At 51.4% G+C, this 22,965-nt stretch overlaps 1 protein-coding gene across 1 annotated transcript in view; it reads right to left on the reverse strand.

Annotated features, from left to right (window-relative positions):
• Positions 1-22,965, reverse strand: part of LOC140125879 (solute carrier organic anion transporter family member 1C1-like) — a 40,307-nt gene that overhangs the window by 11,825 nt on the left and 5,517 nt on the right. The window contains exons 2-11 of the mRNA XM_072144760.1: positions 11,569-11,697; positions 10,902-11,043; positions 10,697-10,829; positions 10,506-10,621; positions 10,269-10,418; positions 9,973-10,071; positions 9,638-9,844; positions 4,851-5,015; positions 3,949-4,144; positions 3,710-3,875 (exon numbers count right to left, since the gene is read on the reverse strand). Of these exons, the coding sequence (XP_072000861.1) occupies positions 3,710-3,875; positions 3,949-4,144; positions 4,851-5,015; positions 9,638-9,844; positions 9,973-10,071; positions 10,269-10,418; positions 10,506-10,621; positions 10,697-10,829; positions 10,902-11,043; positions 11,569-11,682 (1,488 nt within the window). The 5' untranslated portion in view covers positions 11,683-11,697. The remainder of the gene's footprint in view (positions 1-3,709; positions 3,876-3,948; positions 4,145-4,850; positions 5,016-9,637; positions 9,845-9,972; positions 10,072-10,268; positions 10,419-10,505; positions 10,622-10,696; positions 10,830-10,901; positions 11,044-11,568; positions 11,698-22,965) is intronic.

A 22,965-nucleotide genomic window follows, 5' to 3' on the forward strand; every position in this document is an offset into this window, starting at 1 on the left:
AGCAGTATAGAAGAGCAGAGAGGGGGAGAGACAGTACAGAGAAGTGTCATGTGTAGCAGGTTATAAGAGCAGGGAGAGGAGGAGAGACAGTACAGAGAAGTGTCCCTGTGTAGCAGGATAGAAGAGCAGGGAGAGAGGGAGAGACAGTACAGAGAAGTGTCATGTGTAGCAGGATAGAAGAGTAGGGGGAGGGGAGAGACAGTACAGAGAAGTGTCATGTGTAGCAGGTTATAAGAGCAGGGAGAGGAGGAGAGACAGTACAGAGAAGTGTCCCTGTGTAGCAGGATAGAAGAGCAGGGGGAGGGGGAGAGACAGTACAGAGAAGTGTCCCTGTGTAGCAGGTTATAAGAGAAGGGAGAGGAGGAGAGACAGTACAGAGAAGTGTCCTGTGTAGCAGGATAGAAGAGTAGGGAGAGGGGGAGAGACAGTGCAGAGAAATGTCCCTGTGTAGCAGGATAGAAGAGCAGGGAGAGGGGGAGAGACAGTACAGAGAAGTGTCCTGTGTAGCAGGATAGAAGAGTAGGGGGAGGGGAGAGACAGTACAGAGAAGTGTCATGTGTAGCAGGTTATAAGAGCAGGGAGAGGAGGAGAGACAGTACAGAGAAGTGTCCCTGTGTAGCAGGATAGAAGAGCAGGGGGAGGGGGAGAGACAGTACAGAGAAGTGTCCCTGTGTAGCAGGTTATAAGAGAAGGGAGAGGAGGAGAGACAGTACAGAGAAGTGTCCTGTGTAGCAGGATAGAAGAGTAGGGAGAGGGGGAGAGACAGTCCAGAGAAATGTCCCTGTGTAGCAGGATAGAAGAGCAGGGGGAGGGGGAGAGATAGAACAGAGAAGTGTCCTGTGTAGCAGGATAGAAGAGTAGGGAGAGGGGGAGACAGTACAGAGAAGTGTCCGTGTAGCAGGAGAGAAGAGCAGGGAGAGAAAGAGATACAGTACAGAGAAATGTAGCAAGAATGAAGAGCAGGGAGAGGGGAAGAGACAGTACAGAGAAGTGTCTCCATGAAGCAGGATAGAAGAGTAGGGATATGGGTAGACACAAGATATAGAGGTTTCCCGGATTAGCAGAATAGAAGAGCAGAGATGGTAAGAGACGGTACAGAGAAGTGTCCTGTGTAGCAGCATAGTAGATTAGGGAATGGAAGAGACCATAAGCGTCGCTGTGTAGCAGGATGAAAGAGCAGGGAGAGAAAGAGATACAGTACAGAGAAGTGTAGCAAGAATGAAGAGCAGGGAGAGGGGAAGAGACAGTACAGAGAAGTGTCCCCATGAAGCAGGATAGAAGAGCAGGGAGAGGGGGAGAGACAGTACAGAGAAGTGTCCCGTGTAGCAGGATAGAAGAGCAGGGAGAGGGGGAGAGACAGTACAGAGAAGTGTCCCATGAAGCAGGATAGAAGAGCAGGGAGAGGAGGAGAGACAGTACAGAGAAGTGTCCCGTGTAGCAGGATAGAAGAGCAGGGAGAGGGGTAGAGACAGTACAGAGAAGTGTCCCAATGAAGCAGAATAGAAGAGCAGGGAGAGGGGGAGAGACAGTACAGAGAAGTGTCCCCATGAAGCAGGATAGAAGAGCAGGGAGAGGGGGAGAGACAGTACAGAGAAGTGGCCCGTGTAGCAGGATAGAAGAGCAGGGAGAGGGGGAGAGACAGTACAGAGAAGTGTCCCCATGAAGCAGGATAGAAGAGCAGGGAGAGGGGGAGAGACAGTACAGAGAAGTGTCCGTGTAGCAGGATAGAAGAGCAGGGAGAGGGTGGAGACGGGACAGAGAAGTGTCCCAGTGTAGCAGGATAAAAGAGCAGAGAGAGGGGGAGAGACGGGACAGAGAAGTGTCCCCATGTAGCAGGATAAAAGAGCAGAGAGAGGGGGAGAGACAGTACAGAGAAGTGTCCATGTAGCAGGATAGAAGAGTAGGGACAGGGGGAGAGACAGTACAGAGAAGTGTCCATGTAGCAGGATAGAAGAGCAGGGAGAGGGGGAGAAACAGTGCAGAGAAGTGTCCCGTGTAGCAGGATAGAAGAGCAGGGAGAGGGGGAGAGACAGTACAGAGAAGTGTCACTGTGTATCAGGATAGAAGAGCAGGAAGAGGGGGAGAAACTGTACAGAGGAGTGTCCCCATGTAGCAGGATAGAAGAGTAGGGACAGGGGGAGAGACAGTACAGAGAAGTGTCCCTGTGTAGCAGGAGAGACGAGCAGGGAGAGTGGAGAGACAGTACAGAGAAGTGTCCTGTGTAGCAGGATAGAAGAGCAGGGAGAGGGGGAGAGACAGTACAGAGAAGTGTCCCATGAAGCAGGATAGAAGAGCAGGGAGAGGAGGAGAGACAGTACAGAGAAGTGTCCCGTGTAGCAGGATAGAAGAGCAGGGAGAGGGGTAGAGACAGTACAGAGAAGTGTCCCAATGAAGCAGAATAGAAGAGCAGGGAGAGGGGGAGAGACAGTACAGAGAAGTGTCCCGTGTAGCAGGATAGAAGAGCAGGGAGAGGGGGAGAGACAGTACAGAGAAGTGTCCCATGAAGCAGGATAGAAGAGCAGGGAGAGGAGGAGAGACAGTACAGAGAAGTGTCCCGTGTAGCAGGATAGAAGAGCAGGGAGAGGGGTAGAGACAGTACAGAGAAGTGTCCCAATGAAGCAGAATAGAAGAGCAGGGAGAGGGGGAGAGACAGTACAGAGAAGTGTCCCCATGAAGCAGGATAGAAGAGCAGGGAGAGGGGGAGAGACAGTACAGAGAAGTGGCCCGTGTAGCAGGATAGAAGAGCAGGGAGAGGGGGAGAGACAGTACAGAGAAGTGTCCCCATGAAGCAGGATAGAAGAGCAGGGAGAGGGGGAGAGACAGTACAGAGAAGTGTCCGTGTAGCAGGATAGAAGAGCAGGGAGAGGGAGGAGACGGGACAGAGAAGTGTCCCAGTGTAGCAGGATAAAAGAGCAGAGAGAGGGGGAGAGACGGGACAGAGAAGTGTCCCCATGTAGCAGGATAAAAGAGCAGAGAGAGGGGGAGAGACAGTACAGAGAAGTGTCCATGTAGCAGGATAGAAGAGTAGGGACAGGGGGAGAGACAGTACTGAGAAGTGTCCCGTGTAGCAGGATAGAAGAGCAGGGAGAGGGGGAGAGACAGTACAGAGAAGTGTCACTGTGTATCAGGATAGAAGAGCAGGAAGAGGGGGAGAAACTGTACAGAGGAGTGTCCCCATGTAGCAGGATAGAAGAGTAGGGACAGGGGGAGAGACAGTGCAGAGAAGTGTCCCTGTGTAGCAGGAGAGACGAGCAGGGAGAGTGGAGAGACAGTACAGAGAAGTGTCCTGTGTAGCAGGATAGAAGAGCCGGGAAAGGGGGAGAGACAGTACAGAGAAGTGTCCCGTGTAGCAGGAAAGAAGAGCAGGGAGAGGGGAGAGACAGTACAGAGAAGTGTCCCCATGTAGCAGGATAGAAGAGCAGGGAGAGGGGAGAGTCAGTACAGAGAAGTGTCCTGTGTATCAGGATAGAAGAGCAGGGAGAGGGGAGATACAGTACAGAGAAGTGTCCCTGTGTAGAAGGATAAAAGAGCAGGGAGAGGGGGAGACAGTACAGAGAAGTGTCCCCGTGTATCAGGATAGAAGAGCAGGTAGAGGGGAGAGTCAGTACAGAGAAGAGTCCTGTGTATCAGGATAGAAGAGCAGGTAGAGGGGAGAGTCAGTACAGAGAAGTGTCCGATTATTTTTTTCTGTTCTCCCCCTCGCACTCACTATGTGCTTTCCGGATCCGCTGGAGGACTTGCAGCCGGCCAGACACGCGGACACGTAGGTGATGTTATTGGCTCCGCACACGGGATCCCACTGCTGGGAGGAGCAGCTGCAGTCAGCGTTACAGGAGGAGAGGAGCTGCTGCTTTCCCCAGGTCTCCAATTTGCTCCTATGATAGAATATTACAGCTCTGCGACCCCTCATTATCTGCCCCCCATGTATATAATAACCCCGGGACTCACCCGTTATAAGACACCGTGATCCCCGCCACATCACCGTTCTCACAGCCCAACATGAAGACGGACAGATTCATGATGAACGTCACAATAGAGGAAATGAAGACCAACTTAGAGGCCGATAGCAGCCCCATCTTGTACCTCTTCATCAGGAGCCCCCCCAGAAATACTCCCACTGCTGCCGCCGGGATGGAGGTGGCCCCTGCACATAGAAACATTAGTGCTTAAAGGGGTCGTCCTCTCCTTAAACTTTATAGTAATCCTGATGTTTAACTCTAATTCAGGGAACTGATCCTGGACTGAGGCCGTCAGCTGCAAAAAGCCTCAGACCCAGCACCAAACCTTAAATGAGGGCGAAACGTCTCCTACAAAGACCGGACCGGACTGTATATATATTTAGGGTTCGGTCTTGGATCTGAAACACTTTAGTGGTCTGCTCTGAGGTTGAATTAGTTCACGGGCTTGATCTAGGATATCCATGGGTTATTATCAGTCCTAGGGATGGCCTGATAAGGAATAATCATCGGCACCAGTAGGGAGACCACCGACCCGCATGTAACGAGCCTTATACATCTTCACATGGAGAAATACAAACCTCATGGCAATACAAAAAAGGCTGCGGTATTAAAGTGCCAGAAGATCGAGGGTGATAACCAGAGAACGGGCACGTGTCTATGGCGGGGATCTACAAGTTTGGTTCAGCCAGGATTATGTTGATTATTTGCAGTAAGAATAGAACTATATGACTGGGGGGGGGGGGGGGGTCTTGCTATAGGTCGACCCTGTAAGATCACCCCTGCCCCCCATGAATATGATGGCGCTATATACTGTACATATAAAGATTTGTTTTTAAGATTACTATTATTAGCCAATCCTAAGGGGTCATGTGACCTCCATTGACCACTCACCGGTGAGGAAGTTGGACCTGGCGACGGTCTGGCCGTACTGCTGCTCGATGTACTTGGGTTTGAAAGTTATGAATCCCAGGAAGCCGTTCATTTGTAGAATAGTGATGATCATCAATATGACGTAGAGGCGATTACAGGCCAGAGACTTCAGGGCGAGGAAGAAGCCTGCGGAGGAGGGGAGAGTCATCAGGATAGCCACGCCCCCTTCGTACGATATTCTCGTTATTTCTCACCCATCTCCTCTTGCCCCCTGTATGTTTAGAAAGTATAAGAAATCCTAAGGTTTTGCTACCGTGTATCAGTAGAGACAAAGACATGTGGGTTCTACGGGATCACCTTGCATTGGGTTGCTCCTCCTGTGATGAGATAATGACCGGCTGTGTCTTCTGATGCTCTGTGCTCCAAGAAAGATCCATCTCCACCTGAGGCCTGCTCTCGCCTCTCCCAGGGAGGGAAGGAATTTTCAGGTATGAGCCAGAGCGGCAAGTCCCAGGCTCCTGCTTCCTGTACCTGGCTGGCGGGATTTACCAGATCAGCGGGCCTCGTGCAGTGGGCCCCCTACAAGAAAGTCAGCGGTAACACCTCGCTTGGGGGAGGGCAGTGACACCGGCAGTCAGGGAGGGGCGCTCATGGCGCAGATCCGGCTGCTCGAGAACTTTCAACCTCCTCCCTGTGACCCCTGAGTTGGCCACGACGTCGGCTCACTGTGCGTTCTCTATTACCCAACCCAGCCCATGTTCTGCTGTGGACCCATCTCTGCTCCAACATTGTCTGAAAAGCCACACAGAGAGTGTCACCCCATGGGATAGCCCCATCTAGCCCCAACACTGTGGCTTGCTACAGAAGGGGACCAGCCTGGTGCCAGCAGAGGTTCTGGTTCTCAGTGTTAGGCTAAGAAATGGAGAGCAATAGATCTGTTGCTGAGGTCTCCTCTAGCCAGCACTTGCAGGCCAGGAGTACCCCCTGGTCATGTGGAGGTGACCTCAGCAGCTATGCCCAAAGAAGCTGAGGCTGTCCTGCCGTCGTTGCTTATTGTTGGTATAGCAAGTGTGAATGGTGCTGTGTGTGCTGGTGTTTCTGTAGGAAGGGCTGATATGACTGGGGGGGGGGGGGACTGATGTTATTGGGGGGTTTTTGTGATTTGGTGAGGGCCTGTTAGTGGAGATGCTGGTGTGATGTATCGCTGTGACTAGTGTGGATGCTTTGGCAGGAGGTTATGCTGTGATGGGATGTGTTGCTGTTAGTGAGGGGTTGGCGTTGGGTGGGGGAACTGCTGTGAGATCTGGCCCTGTTGTTCCCCCAGCAGTGGCAGCTCCTGCCAGAAGTTATGCCAGTGTTGCTGTTGGAGGGGGATTTAGCATCCTCCTTATCTTCTGGCCCTGGGCGCAATATTTTGCTGCAGAATCATGATGAGTTCGGCATCTGGGCCTGGACCTTTATGATGAAGTTAAAGGTTTACTAACTTAGTTGTCCACATCCCTTCATCAGCCTTCCTGAAGCTGTGTTACAGGTGCGGTGTCGGCCATCTCGCTGCATCCTGTACACAGCTTCGGTGTCATGGGTGTGGTGACTTAGGTCATCCGTTCGGCCGTTGTCCTTGTATTTTCACTAATGCGGTCCTAGCTCCGGCAAGTGAAAGCCATGAGGCTTAATCTGCAGGGGAGGAGGAACTGAGGGGCCTGGGAAGAAAGATAAGAAAGGGACACCATCCTGACAGAGGCCCACATAGAGATAGGGAGTTGGGAAAGTTGCAGGTCACTGCCCCCTGGAACCTAATTTTGTAGCCCAGGCCCTAAGGAATGATGAGTTGGCTGATGAGGTCAGGAGAATCCAGAGGGAGAAAGCTTCTACGCTTTCAGAATTCCCAATTAAGGATGTGGAACGTCTACCTCGCCTGGCTCCTGTTTTCCAAAGGCTGCCACAGCCTCCGGCCGTATCATCTGCAGAGGAGCCCATGCAGGCGGACAGAGCCAGACTCTCCTCCCAGCAACGCTCCAGGTGATGTCAGGAGAATCTTTGCCTGTATTGTGGCACTCCTAGACATTTCATTGGGGCTTGTCCGGTCCACAGCGTCCGGGAAACGCCAGCACCTAGGGTTCTTGGGAGAAGCGTCCCTAGGTGTGGACCAAGCTATTCCCGTGCTCCTCCGTTCCAGCTCCCGGCCTCTGTTTCAAGTTTCAGCTTTCTTGGACTCTGGTTCTGCAGGGATGCCTCCCTGGTCTCCCAGCATCACATTCCGGTGGTTCCTCTCAAGAAGCCTCTCGTTATTTCCTCAGTCAGTGGACAAATCCTGTCCGATCCGGTTTGATACTGCACTGAGCCTGTAACTCTGCAAATTGGAGCGCTTCATAAAGAAAGACTATCCTACATGCTGCCACGCTCCACCTCGTCTCTTCTGCTGGGTCTTCCGTGGCTGCAACTTCACACACCAGTCCTTAACAGGACGACAGGGGAGATCCTTTGTTGGGGAGCAGAATGTCTGTCCCACTGTATCGTGGCACCTCTACCTGTTCAGGCTTCCTCCGTGTCTCCCAAAACCTTGGAGGGCCTACCTACGTGTTACCAGGACTTTGCTGATGTGTTTTCCAAAAAACAAGCACAGACTTTGCCACCACACCGTCCCTATGATTGTCCTGTGGATCTCCTTCCAGGTGCCTCTCCCCCTAAAGGTTGTGTACATTCTCTTTCAGTTTCAGAGACTGCTGCTATGTCTGAATATATTAAAGAGAATTTTCAGAGAGGCTTCATATGCAAATCCTCCTCTCCTGGTGCAGGCTTTTTTTCGTTACCAAGAATAATGGATGCCTCTGCTCTTGCATAGACTATCGCGGGCTTAACAAGGTCATGGTTAAGAACTGCTACCCCCTGCCGTTGATCAAAGAGCTCTTTGACCATCTGCGTGTTTCCAAGATGATGTTCTCTAAGTTGGATCTTCGTGCGGCTTACAATATCATCTGAATCCACAAGGGTGATGAGTGGAAGACAGCGTTTAACACTCTTGAGGGACATTTCGACTACCTTGAGATGCCATTTGGACTGTGTAATGCTCCTGCTGTATTCCAGGAATTTGCGAAGGACATCTTCATGAATCTGCTGTATACATGCGTTGTGATCTACCTTGATGATATCTTAGTGTTCTCCCCAGACCCCGAGACCCATCAGTCCCACGTACGGCAAGTTCTTGGTCGCCTCCGAGCTAATCGCCTCTACGCCAAGTTGGAGAAATGTCAGTTTCACCAGCAGAGCCTTCCTTTTCTTGGCTATATAATCTCTGACAGAGGTCTTCAGATGGATTCTGCAGTTCTACAGTGGCCACGCCAGAAGGTCTATGAGCCATACGGAGGTTCCTGGGTTTTACGAACTATTATCGGCAGTTTATCTTGCATGTTTCCACTCTGCTGTCCCCCATCGTGGCGCTCACCAAAAAGGGCCCTCGGCGGCTGAAGATACCTTCTCAAGGTTGTAGTCCACGTTTGCCTCGGCTCCAGTTCTCTCCAGGCTACAGGAAGGAGCCCGTCATCTGGTTTGTGTATATACAGACCATAAGAACCTCCTGTATTTCCAGACGGCCCAGAGCCTTAATCCCAGGTAAGCCCGTTGGTCACTTTAATCTTTTGATCCATTTCCATCCCGCGGAGAAGAATATCAAGGCTGATGCTCTTTCCCGTCCCATTGGAGAAGAGCCGGTCCCTCAACATATTATCTCTCCTGAACAACTGGTAGTTGCCGCTCCAGTGGATCTCTGGCAGCTTCCTCCTGCCAAGACGCATGTCTGACCTACACTCTGGAAGAAGATCCTGTCTTGGGGACATTCTTCGAGTCTGGCTAGGCACCCAGGAGTGTAACGCTATGTGGCCCTGATCTCCCGCTTTTACTGGTGGCCTGACCTGGTCAAAGATGTTTGGGATTTTGTGGGATCCTGCACCTCCTGTGCCCATAATAAGCCTTCCTGCCTGAAACCGGCTGGCCTGTTGCTTTCGTTACCGATACCCTGTCGCCCGTGGTCTCGCGTGGCTATGGAGTTTGTCACAGATCTGCCCGCTTCTTCTGGCAATACCGTCATCTGGGTAATGACTGACCGGTTTTCAAAGATGTCCCTTGGTCCTTTTAAAGTCATCAAATGCATTAATCTGGTAGTGTGCAGGCTCCGCCTTCCTCCTACGATGTTCGCATCCCGAACACCTTCCATGACTCCCTCCTAAAGCCTGTAATCTTGAACAACTTCTCTCAGCAATCTCCTCCTCCTGCTCCAGAGGTTGACTTGACAGATTTCAACGAGGTTAAAGAGGTAATGAACATGAAGAACGTGAGAGGTAAGCGGTTCTTCCTATGTCAACTGGAAGGGGTTTGGGCCTGAAGAGAGATCCTGGGAGCCAGAGGAGAATATTCTGGACCATAGTCTCCTCCAGAGATTTCTTGGGACCAAGGAGAGGGGGAGGCCAAAGGGGAAGGGGGGTACAGTCACGGGTGTCCTGTGATCCATGTCTCGGATCGCAGGCACACCCGTGCCCCTCTCAATGGTGGCGTGACCGCTCTTACCTCTCCACGCTCCTGCTTCCTCGTCCAGTCGGCACATGCGTCTGAGCTCCTGAGTGCACGCGCAACAGCTCTCGAATCGTTAAAGGGCCAGCGCACAAGGTGCCACTTAGATTCCGGTCGACAGGTGTTGGCCATGGTCATCGTCCGCAATGAGCCAGGGGGCTCACTGACTCCGAGCCCTGATATTATATAATATTTTTATTATTTTGATTGTTATATTAATTAATGGATTTACAAGATAATCTCACCTTTCACTAAAGCTTTGTTGTGGTGCTTCTCCTGTGATGTCTCCAGCTTCTGTTCCTCATGGGACGGCTGAGTCTCCTTCCTCTTAATACTCTTAGGCAGAAAGCAGAATGGGATCCCCGAAACCAATGCAAGGGCTCCAGACACCAAAAATCCGAGCCACCAGGCGCCCACCCAACGGGTGTCTTGTGGTGTAATAGTCACAGTGTCTACAGGAGAGAGACATGGAGGTCATGGGACTGGAGAATGATGGGTAAGGCAGTGGGATGTCCAGAAGCCTCTCCCTCCCCTGATGATTGTATATGACATCCTCGCCTTGTGACATTTATTTACTTACCCAGATTCACAGATCCAATATCCACATAAAGTTTTGCAAAATATGAACTGAGCATAAAGCCAATTATTGGTCCAAACATCGCCACAGTGTGCAGACAAGCTGGGGAGAAGAGAACAGAGGGGTTAACCCTAATTATAAGGGGATGAAGAGCAGCAAAAAAACCAACAACCGCCTCATAAGAACCTTCCTACATAACACCAGCTCCTTGGGGGTGGTCCCAAGAATGAGAAGTAGGAATGTCCAACCCTGGGCTCTTCCCACTCCTGACATCTACTGACCTATGACATCATCATTACCTATGTAGATGGGAGTATTTCCTGGGTCAGAAAAGTCATCGATGTAGGAGAATCCCAGAGGAGTGATGGGCGTCTCTCCGATTCCTCGTAGCATATTCCCGACCATGACGTAAACCCACATGTGTGAGCTTGTCTCCTTTACGCACTCTGCTAAAAACACAACAGTCTCATGTAGCTGTCGCTATTCACTACATCATCTGCTGGTGATGTTAGTTTTCCCTTGCTCCATTTTCTTACCCGGTCTGATGTCCTCGGTCAGTGTCCTGTTGGCCAGACATGGAGAGATGCTGTCTGCGGAGCCTGTTAGATTGTTGTGCAGAGCTACATGTGACCTCACTGTTTCGTATTTATAACTGTGAATAGACAATCATGGGGTGAGGACCACACTGGGGACGTGGTCAGGATATTACGTAGTGTGCAGTACATACGGCCCCATGAAGAAGTGCGGCATGGCCAAAAGGAAACTGCCTAACGCCATCACAAAGCAGCCGGCGGCGATAATCCGCGGTCTGTGAAACTTCGCCCCAAAGTAACTGACAAAGACGATGACCATAAGGTTTCCTGTGTGCAGTGAAAAGGGTTAAATTTATTATTTAAAAAAAAAAAACGAAAATGAGGGGAAGTCATATTCACCATATTCAAAGCTTGCGTCCACAAACCCAACCGTAGAAGAGGAAAGGTCAAAGCGGCGCTCAATCTGCGTGATGGAGCTCTTCATGTAACTCCCTGAGAATGCCTTGGCGATGTAAGAGAAGCAGAGAGCGAAGAAGAAGATCTGTGGATGAGGAGGAAGAGGATGATTATTGGGATCAGTGACATCTTATACCAGTGAATCAGTGCTAGGTGGGGTCTTCAGGATGGGAGTAGGATTGGGTGGGAGAAGCAGAGAGCGAAGAAGAAGATCTGTGGATGAGGAGGAAGAGGATGATTATTGGGATCAGTGACATCTTATACCAGTGAATCAGTGCTAGGCGGGGTCTTCAGGAGGGGAGTAGGATTGGGTGGGAGGTTCCTGAGTGAGGGGTGTAGAATTGGACTAGTGAGGGTTCCTGAAGACAGGGTGTAGGATTAGATTGGTGGGGGGTACTTGGGAGAGGGGTCTAGGATTGGATTGGTGAGGGGTTTTGAGGAAGGAGTGTAGAATTGGATTGGTGAGGGGTTCTTGAGAGGGTTGTAGGATTAAATTGGTGAGGGCTAAATAGTCACTTGTTGCTTTGAAGATTTGACCCTTCCCACCCCTCTCATCCTCAGCAAACCTCCTGGGGTAAAGTCTCATCCCTCTGAGGGTCACATGGGTTACCTTTAGGGAATCACAGCAGGACGCTGCTTTCTTCTTATTCCGGGGGGCCGGCGTGACCCCATCCTGGGCGGCTGTGCTGGGGATCAGGTTCAGTTCGTTGCTCTCATCCTCCATAATGCACACAAGTTCCTAAACATAATGAACAATCAGGAAAATATTCAGCCGTAGGGACGCTCTACTCCACACTCCAGTTACATCTCACTCATATCCCAAATAGAATGACCCTCTATAGACCCATACCCTATATACACCCCATCAGAGCCAGATTATCATTGACAATATTGGAGCACTAGCACTGGGCCCCATGATCTGGATTGTTATGAGGGGCCCCCTGATTGAAGCTCCAATGTGGCTAGTGATAATGCGGCCCTAAGTTCAGTGTGTAATGACTTGCAAACACGTCCTGTACACGCACATGCAAGTTATTATACGCTCAGTACTGGCAGTAGGGTATAGTTCATGCCCTTGCCGTGCGGCCTCTTTGAGGTGCAGCAGGGCAGTGACAGCATCTTCCATTTGAAGCTGTGTAGGAAAAAGAATAGAAGAAGACCGGAGATGAGTATTACCTACGGCCACTAGGATGGAGAAGAGGGTGAAATTACTAAGGGGGGTCTGTGGCAAATAAATTATTTATGGGGGGCATTCCAAATATATATATACACTATAGGGGGCTGGCTATATACTACAGGGGCTGGCAGGTTATATACAATGGGGGCTGGCAGGCTATATACTACAGGGGGCTGGAAGGCTATATACTACAGAGGGCTGGCAGGCTATATACTACAGAGGGCTGGCAGGCTATATACTACAGAGGGCTGGCAGGCCATATACTACAGAGGGCTGGCAGGCCATATACTACAGAGGGCTGGCAGGCTATATACTACAGAGGGCTGGCAGGCTATATACTACAGGGGGCTGGCAGGCTATATACTACAGGGGGCTGGCAGGCTATATACTACAGAGGGCTGGCAGGCTATATACTACAGGGTGCTGACAGGCTATATACTACAGAGGGCTGGAAGGCTATATACTACAGGGACTGGCAGGCTATATACTAAGGGGGGCTGGCAGGTTATATACTACAGGGGGATGGCAGGCTATATACTACAGGGGGCTGGCAGGCTATATACTACAGAGGGCTGGCAGGCCATATACTACAGAGGGCTGGCAGGCTATATACTACAGAGGGCTGGCAGGCTATATACTACAGAGGGCTGGCAGGCTATATACTACAGGGGGCTGGCAGGCTATATACTACAGGGTGCTGGCAGGCTATATACTACAGAGGGATGGCAGGCTATATACTACAGAGGGCTGGCAGGCTATACACTTTGACCAATGCATTTCACACCCTCGGCTTATACTCGAGACAATAGGCTTTCCCAGTTTTTTATGTTACAATTAGGTACCTCGGCTTATACTCGGGTTGGCTTATACTCGCGTATATACGGTATGTGGGGGACAAAGTGTGGTCAGTTGAGGCATGAGTGGTACATGGGGTATATATGATATGTAGGGAGCACAGTGGGGGATATTTAGCTTTGAAAATCTGTTTAATTTGTGCACAAAAATGTGCATGTGTTTTTGCCTAATTTAAACACAAAGGTGTTTCCGGTCATTCCAGACAGCAGGAAACGCCACTGGAACGTGGATAGTTGAGTTGTGGGGTGCCGCTACATGGGGCGACACTGCACCCGTGACAGTACACCCCTACTTTTGGCCTCCCCTATTCTTGGTCTGAAGGAACCTTTTGAAGGACATGGCGGTCCAGAATGTTGTTTTCAGACTCACAAGGTTTCTCCTCTGGCCCGAATCCTTTCCAGCCGAAAAAAAAGCATCTCCCTCTCACAGTCTTCATGTCCAGGATCTCCTAAACTTCAGAAACATTAGTGGAATCAGCCTCAGGAGAAGATGGAGCTACTTGCCGAAGCAAGACGTGAAAGGAGTTCCGGATGCGCATGGTGGGAGCAAGACAAAGCTTGTAAGTCACATGGTTAATGTGCTTCAGCACCTCGAATGGACCCAGGAAACGAGGAATGAATTTGTAGTTGGGAATCTTCAGTCAGAAATATTTGGAGGACAGCCACACTTTATCACCTGGTTAGAAGACTGGAGGATATCTGCATTTCTTTTTTTTGGGGTCTTTTCTTCCAGATGGACTTGAGGTCTTGCACCAAATCCTCCACGACAGGAACATCAGATGTCACGGAAAGCAGAAGAGGTGGGCGTGGATGTCGTCCATAGAAAATAAAGGAGGGAAGGGCACCGGCAGATACAGAGTCCAGGGAATTATAGGAGAATTCCGCCCAAGTGGACCAGTCGTCCTGTTGAGCAGAAACAAAGTGTAGTAGATAACAGCCCAGAGTCTGATTGGCTGTCTCCAATTTCATGTTTGACTGTGCCAGAGGAAAAGTCCAGCTTTACTTGAAGTTGAGTGCACAAGGAACTCCAGAACGTGGAAACAAACTGGACCCATCTGTCCGAGACAAAGTGCTGAGGAAGTCCATAAAGCCGAAAGATGTGGAGCAAGAACAAGATGGCAAGACAAGGAGCTGACGGCAGAATAGGCAGAGGAATGAAGTGGGACATTTTAGAGAAGCGGTCTGTGACCACCCAGATAACGTTGTTACCGGAACAAAGTGGAAGACCCGTAATAAAGTTTATATGCCACGTGAGTCCATTTCGGAAGCTGGGTATGGGCAGTGGCAGGAGCAGACCTGCTGGCTTGAGACGTGAAGACTTATTTCTGGCACAGGAACTCACAAAGTCTCATACATCATTGACCTGACCTGGCCACTAGTAGAAACGAGAGATGAGAGCAACAGATCTCTGCACCCCAGGGTGCTCAGCCACACAAGAGCAATGTCCCCAAGATAATATCTTCCTCCGAAGGGCAGGTCAGACATAGGTCTTGCCATGAGGAATTTGCCTTAGATCCACAGGAGCGGCAACAACAAGCCCTTGGCTCCACGTAACCGGTCAAAGAGTTCCGTAATCAGAGGTAGTGGGTAGCGGTTCATCACCATAATTTTGTTGAGACCACGATAGTTCGGGATGGCATAGTAGAGACACATTCGTCGCCTGGTGCATTCTTCGGTTTTCAGACAAGCTTTATCCACCTGCATGGCCTCCTCTGCAGCAGACAAGGAGGGCGGCTGTGGTGGACTTTGGAAGACTGGAGCCAAGCGGAGCAGTCAACGGGTCCTGATATGTGCTTGTTCAAGATGCTGCTCCTCCAGACGCTCTGAGAACTGGATGTGGCCAGGGAGATGAGGTCAGTCGGAGAAGACGGCAGGTCCCGTGCAGACAGGGTGTCTTTGATACTGATAGGGTAAGATTTGCTAATGCTGTTGCCTAGGGAAAAAATCAGCACTGCCCAAGCTTTATTTGTTCTATCACTCTATATAGAAAAATAGGAAAAAGAAGTAGACAGGGAGGAGCATAGAAAGCATAACAAATCAGGCTCCAAGATCTTGATTGGAGAGTTTCCCTGCTGTCGCACATTGACGTCGTCATAGTGGATTTCTGAAATTCTTTAGCCTCAAAATGTTTGTCTCGGCCATCTTGAGTTCATTGTTTCTATTACAGTACTTTTCAGGAAAATAAGACAAGTAGAAATGACAGGATTTGATCTATCAGCTAGGTTTACCTTAACAATACGACTAGCCAGTCCGTTTTTAAAGGTGACGACCAAGGCTGCTTATTCCAAAAATCTCAGAAGCTAGAGTGCGGAATTGAACAGCGACGTCACCAACAGACAAGTATCCGTGACATAGATTTAGCCGGGAGGTTTCAGCAGAAAATACCCACGCTGGTTCCTCAAACATGGACCGGAATTCCATGGCCAGATCTTAATGTCAGGGTCGGTGCTGGTGGACCAACTGAACTACCGCGAGCAATGACATCTGGGAGCCGAGTCTAAGTGGCACCCAGTATTTACCAGAGCCCGCCACAAAGCGGGTTGGACTTTCTACGGATACAGGTAAGACTTTGCCCACGGTGGTGACCAAAGCGATGTACAGAATCAACAGCCAGAATCGGAGTTGTGGTCAGGCGGAAGGTCAAGACAGGCGGCAGAGATAAGGAACGTAAGCAAAGGTCACAACAGATGATTACAGGAGTCACAATAAACGCTTTCTCTAGGTCTCTAGAGGCACAACAGTCATCACAAGGAAGAGGCCGGGTATTTGACATGTCAGTGGCGGACCAGCACCAATTAGCCGGACCACAGCAGACAACTTTGGAGTGCAGAAAGGTAAGAGTCATGGGGTGCCTCTACGTCACAGATGCCGAGATGTGTTTGTTATATTAGGTGCCTGGCTTCCGGAAACAGGACCACCCCTGACCCAATCTAAAATCATTGTTTAGCAAATTAGATTAAAAGAAGAACCAGATAGATATGAATACAATACACAGCAGCCTAACATATTGTCGCACTGTTTTTGTGCCACTTTTGTGAGTAAACACCAAACTTGCCGCACAGCCTAATAATCATTCATCATTAGCTACTTGTTCATTTAGGCACCAAAACGCTCCAGGCTGAGGGTGATGTAAAATGAGTAACAACACTGAGCTCCTGTGCAGAGCAGCTCATCCCCAACAGCAGAGCTCAGCAGATACACCGCAGACACTACAGAGTAAATAGATAATACAGACACTACAGGCACCACAGAGTATAGAGACAATACCGACACCACAGTTCATGACCTTCTATCTACAAACAATCTGCAAAAGCAGCCACTCAGGGCAGGAGAGAACAGTAGATAGAGCTGCAGACAGTAAAGAGAAGTTTCCCTGTTTAGCAGGATAGAAGAGCAGGGAGAGGGGGAGAGACAGTACAGAGAAGTGTTCCATGTAGCAGGATAGAAGAGCAGGGAGAGGGGGAGAGACAGTACAGAGAAGTGTCCTGTGTAGCAGGATAGAAGAGCAGGGAGAGACAGTACAGAGAAGTGTTCCATGTAGCAGGATAGAAGAGCAGGGAGAGGGGGAGAGACAGTACAGAGATGTGTCCCCGTGTATGAGGATAGAAGAGCAGGGAGAGACAGTACAGAGAAGTGTCCCAGTGTAGCAGGATGGAAGAGCAGGGAGAGGGGGAGACAGTACAGAGAAGTGTCCCCGTGTATCAGGATAGAAGAGCAGGGAGAGGTGGAGAGACAGTACAGAGAAGTGTCCCCGTGTATCAGGATAGAAGAGCAGGGAGAGCGGGAGAGACAGTACAGAGAAGTGTCCCCATGTAGCAGGATAGTAGAGTAAAAAATGGAAGAAAGTCAGAGCAGCACAGGTCACGCTGGGTGCAGCAGCCATAGATCCCTTAGAAAGGGTCACAAATATAGGTCCAGGTAAGAGGCAGCACTCCCTAGTACTTTGAAAAGGGTGTAACTTTATTCCATAAATGCAAAGTTTTGGTGTGGTTGCACACCTTTTTCCATGTAGTAGGATACGCATATTCAAGGATAGTAGAGTAGGGAGAGAAGGAGAGACAGTAAATAGAAGTGTCCCCGTGTATCAGGATAGAAGAGCAGGGAGAGAAGGAGAGACAGTAAATAGAAGTGTCCCTGTTTAGCAGGATAGAAGAGCAGGGAGAGACAGTACAGAGAAGTGTAGCAGGATAGAAGAGCAGGGATAAGGGGAGAGACAGTACAGAGAAGTATAGAAAAGCGGGGAGAGACAGTACAGAGAAATGTCCTTTGTAGCAGGAGAGAAGAGCAGGGAGAGGGGGAGAGACCGTAAATAGAAGTGTCCCTGTTTAGCAGGATAGAAGAGCAGGGAGAGACAGTACAGAGAAGTGTACCTGTGCAGCAGGATTGAAGAGCAGGGAGAGGGGGAGAGACAGTACAGAGAAGTATAGAAAAGCAGGGAGAGACAGTACAGAGAAGTGTCCTGTGTAGCAGGATAGAAGAGCGGGGGCGGGGGGTGGGGTGGGGAAGAGACAGTACAGAGAAGTGTGCCTGTGTAGCAGGATAGAAGAGCAGGGAGGAGACAGTACAGAGAAGTGTCCCTGTGTTGCAGGATAGAAGAGCAGGGAGAGGGGGAGACAATATAAAGAATTGTTCCAATGTAGCAGGAGAGAAGGGCAGGGAGATTAGGAGAGACCGTACAGAGAAGTGTTCCTGTGTGGCAGGATAGAAAAGCAGGGAGGGACAGTACAGAGAAGTGTAGCAGGATAGAAGAGCAGGGAGAGACAGTACAGAGAAGTGTCCTGTGTAGCAGGATAGAAGAGCGCTGACAGGGGGAGAGACAGTACAGAGAATTGTCCATGTGTAGCAGGATAGAAGAGCAGGGAGAGGAGGAGAGACAGTACAGGGAAGTGTCCCGTGTATCAGGATAGAAGAGCAGGGAGAGGGGGATAGACAGTACAGAGAAGTGTCCCGTGTAGCAGGATAGAAGAGCAGGGAGAGGGGGAGACAGTATAAAGAATTGTTCCAGTGTAGCAGGAGAGAAGAGCAGGGAGATTGGGACAGCCAGTACAGAGAACTGTTCATGTGGAGCAGGGTAGAAAAGCAGGGAGAGGGGAAGAGACAGTACAGAGAAATGTCCCTGTGTAGCAGGATAGAAGAGCAGGGAGAGGGGAAGAGACAGTACAGAGAAATGTCCCTGTGTAGCAGGATAAAAGAGCAGGGAGAGGGGGAGAGACAGTACAGAGAAGTGTCCTGTGTAGCAGGATAGAAGAGCAGGGAGAGGGGAAGAGACAGTACAGAGAAATGTCCCTGTGTAGCAGGATAAAAGAGCAGGGAGAGGGGGAGACAGTACAGAGAAGTGTCCCTGTGTAGCAGGATAGAAGAGCAGGGAGAGGAGGAGACAGTACAGAGAAGTGTGCCTGTAGAGCAGGATAGAAGAGCAAGGAGAGGGGGAAAGACAGTACAGAGAAGTGTCCTGTGTAGCAGGATAGAAGAGCAGGGAGAGGGGGAGACACAATACAGTGAAATGTCCCTGTTTAGCAGGAAAGTAGAGCAGGAAGAGGGGGGGAGACAGTACAGAGAAGTGTTCCTGTGTAGCAGGATAGAAGAGCAGGGAGAGGGGGAGAGACAGTACAGAGAAGTGTTGCTGTGTAGCAGGATAGGCTAGCAGGGAGAAGGGGAGAGACAGTACAGAGAAGTGTCCTGTGTTGCAGGATAGACTAGCAGGGAGAAGGGGAGAGACAGTACAGAGAAGTGTTGCTGTGTAGCAGGATAGACTAGCAGGGAGAAGGGGAGAGACAGTACAGAGAAGTGTCCTGTGTAGCAGGAGAGAAGAGCAGGGAGAGGGGGAGAGGCAGTACATAGAAGTATCCTGTGTATCAGGATAGAAAAGCAGGGAGAGGGGGAGACAGTACAGAGAAGTGTTCCTGTGTAGCAGGAGAGAAGAGCAGAGACAGGGGGAGAGACAGTACAGAGAAGTGTTCCTGTGTAGCAGAATAGAAGTGGAGAGAGAGAGGGAGAGACAGTACAGAGAAGTGTTCCTATGTAGCAGGAGAGAAGAGCAGGTAGGGGAGGAGAGACAGTACAGAGAAGTGTCCTGTGTAGCAGGATAGAAAACAGTGACAGGGGGAGAGACAGTACAGAGAAGTGTCATGTGTAGCAGGATAGAAAACAGTGACAGGGGGAGAGACAGTACAGAGAAGTGTTCCTATGTAGCAGGATAGAAGAGCAGGAAGGAGGGGAGAGACCGTTCAGAGAAGTGTTCCGGTGTAGCAGGATTGAAGAGCAGGGGGAGAGACAGCACAGAGAAGGGTCCCCCGTGTAGCAGGATGACCACACTGGTGTCTGAGGGGGATACTGGGCAGAATTACAGGGGGGCAGCAGAAGATCAGCACTGGGGGATCCCCTCCAGCAGAAGCCCCTGCTGAGGAGATCACTGGGTGCAGGGTGTCACACTTGGGTGCTGCTGGGGGGGTTATTCTCATGCTGGGGTGCGGGAGAGAAGCATAGAGGAGTTTGTAGGATGATCACATGTAAGAGCCGAAATCTTAACACTGCGCCTAAAGGAAAGTGATTAATAAGAGGGCGGAGCTCAGCGTCACTGATGGTTGTAACTTGTGATAATTCAGACGCCACAACAAGACCTGAGCGTAGAGCAGCGACACATCCGGACCAAGGTCTACATCAAAAAACCACTGGGGGACATTTACTAAGAATGCGGGAAACCTCACCCAAAGTATTCCCGCTACATGCACCCCTGGTGTGGGGGATTACAGACCCCCAGAGCATTCCCGCTACATGCACCCCTGGTGTGGGGGGGATTACAGACCCCCAGAGCATTCCCACTACATGCACCCCTGGTGTGGGGGATTACAGACCCCCAGAGCATTCCCACTACATGCACCCCTGGTGTGGTGGATTACAGACCCCCAGAGCATTCCCACTACATACACCCCTGGTGTGGGGGATTACAGACCCCCAGAGCATTCCCACTACATACACCCCTGGTGTGGTGGATTACAGACCCCCAGAGCATTCCCACTACATGCACCCCTGGTGTGGGGGATTACAGACCCCCAGAGTATTTCCACTACATGCACCCCTGGTGTGGGGGATTACAGACCCCCAGAGCATTCCCACTACATGCACCCCTGGTGTGGTGGATTACAGACCCCCAGAGCATTCCCACTACATACACCCCTGGTGTGGTGGATTACAGACCCCCAGAGCATTCCCACTACATGCACCCCTGGTGTGGGGGATTACAGACCCCCAGAGCATTCCCACTACATGCACCCCTGGTGTGGGGGATTACAGACCCCCAGAGATTCTCACTACATGCACCCCTGGTGTGGGGGATTACAGACCCCCAGAGCATTCCCACTACATGCACCCCTGGTGTGGTGGATTACAGACCCCCAGAGCATTCCCACTACATGCACCCCTGGTGTGGTGGATTACAGACCCCCAGAGCATTCCCACTACATACACCCCTGGTGTGGTGGATTACAGACCCCCAGAGCATTCCCACTACATGCACCCCTGGTGTGGGGGATTACAGACCCCCAGATCATTCCCACTACATGCACCCCTGGTGTGGGGGGGATTACAGACCCCCAGAGATTCTCACTACATACACCCCTGGTGTGGGGGATTACAGACCCCCAGAGCATTCCCACTACATGCACCCCTGGTGTGGGGGATTACAGACCCCCAGAGCATTCCCACTACATGCACCCCTGGTGTGGGGGATTACAGACCCCCAGAGATTCTCACTACATGCACCCCTGGTGTGGGGGATTACAGACCCCCAGAGCATTCCCACTACATACACCCCTGGTGTGGGGGGGATTACCGACCCCCCCCCCAGAGTATTTCCACTACATACACCCCTGGTGTGGGGGGGGGGATTACAGACCCCCAGAGCATTCCCACTACATACACCCCTGGTGTGGGGGATTACAGACCCCCAGAGCATTCCCACTACATGCACCCCTGGTGTGGGGGATTACAGACCCCCAGAGCATTCCCACTACATACACCCCTGGTGTGGGGGGGGGGATTACAGACCCCCAGAGCATTCCCACTACATACACCCCTGGTGTGGGGGATTACAGACCCCCAGAGCATTCCCACTACATACACCCCTGGTGTGGGGGATTACAGACCCCCAGAGCATTCCCACTACATGCACCCCTGGTGTGGGGGATTACAGACCCCCAGATCATTCCCACTACATGCACCCCTGGTGTGGGGGGGATTACAGACCCCCAGAGCATTCCCACTACATACACCCCTGGTGTGGGGGATTACAGACCCCCAGAGTATTCCCACTACATGCACCCCTGGTGTGGGGGATTACAGACCCCCAGAGCATTCCCACTACATGCACCCCTGATGTGGGGGATTACAGACCCCTAGAGCATTCCCACTACATACACCCCTGGTGTGGGGGATTACAGACCCCCAGAGCATTCCCACTACATACACCCCTGGTGTGGGGGGGATTACCGACCCCCCCCAGAGTATTCCCACTACATGCACCCCTGGTGTGGGGGATTACCGACCCCCAGAGCATTCCCACTACATGCACCCCTGGTGTGGGGGATTACAGACCCCCCGAGCATTCCCACTACATACACCCCTGGTGTGGGGGATTACAGACCCCCAGAGCATTCCCACTACATGCACCCCTGGTGTGGGGGATTACAGACCCCCAGATCATTCCCACTACATGCACCCCTGGTGTGGGGGGGATTACAGACCCCCAGAGCATTCCCACTACATACACCCCTGGTGTGGGGGATTACAAACCCCCAGAGTATTCCCACTACATGCACCCCTGGTGTGGGGGATTACAGACCCCCAGAGCATTCCCACTACATGCACCCCTGGTGTGGGGGATTACAGACCCCCAGAGCATTCCCACTACATGCACCCCTGGTGTGGGGGGGATTACAGACCCCCAGAGCATTCCCACTACATACACCCCTGGTGTGGGGGATTACAGACCCCCATAGTATTCCCACTACATGCACCCCTGGTGTGGGGGGGATTACCGACCCCCAGAGCATTCCCACTACATGCACCCCTGGTGTGGGGGATTACAGACCCCCAGAGCATTCCCACTACATGCACCCCTGGTGTGCGGGATTACAGACCCCCAGATCATTCCCACTACATGCACCCCTGGTGTGGGGGGGATTACAGACCCCCAGAGCATTCCCACTACATACACCCCTGGTGTGGGGGATTACAGACCCCCAGAGTATTCCCACTACATGCACCCCTGGTGTGGGGGATTACAGACCCCCAGAGTATTCCCACTACATGCACCCCTGGTGTGGGGGATTACAGACCCCCAGAGCATTCCCACTACATGCACCCCTGGTGTGGGGGATTACAGACCCCCAGAGCATTCCCACTACATGCACCCCTGGTGTGCGGGATTACAGACCCCCAGATCATTCCCACTACATGCACCCCTGGTGTGGGGGGGATTACAGACCCCCAGAGCATTCCCACTACATACACCCCTGGTGTGGGGGATTACAGACCCCCAGAGTATTCCCACTACATGCACCCCTGGTGTGGGGGATTACAGACCCCCAGAGTATTCCCACTACATGCACCCCTGGTGTGGGGGATTACAGACCCCCAGAGCATTCCCACTACATGCACCCCTGGTGTGGGGGATTACAGACCCCCAGAGCATTCCCACTACATGCACTCCTGATGTGGGGGATTACAGACCCCTAGAGCATTCCCACTACATACACCCCTGGTGTGGGGGATTACAGACCCCCAGAGCATTCCCACTACATACACCCCTGGTGTGGGGGGGATTACCGACCCCCCCCCCAGAGTATTCCCACTACATGCACCCCTGGTGTGGGGGATTACAGACCCCCAGATCATTCCCACTACATGCACCCCTGGTGTGGGGGGGATTACAGACCCCCAGAGCATTCCCACTACATACACCCCTGGTGTGGGGGAT

This window comes from Engystomops pustulosus, chromosome 4 (assembly GCF_040894005.1).
Source record: "Engystomops pustulosus chromosome 4, aEngPut4.maternal, whole genome shotgun sequence".
In the NCBI taxonomy this organism is placed as follows: Eukaryota; Metazoa; Chordata; class Amphibia; order Anura; family Leptodactylidae; genus Engystomops; species Engystomops pustulosus.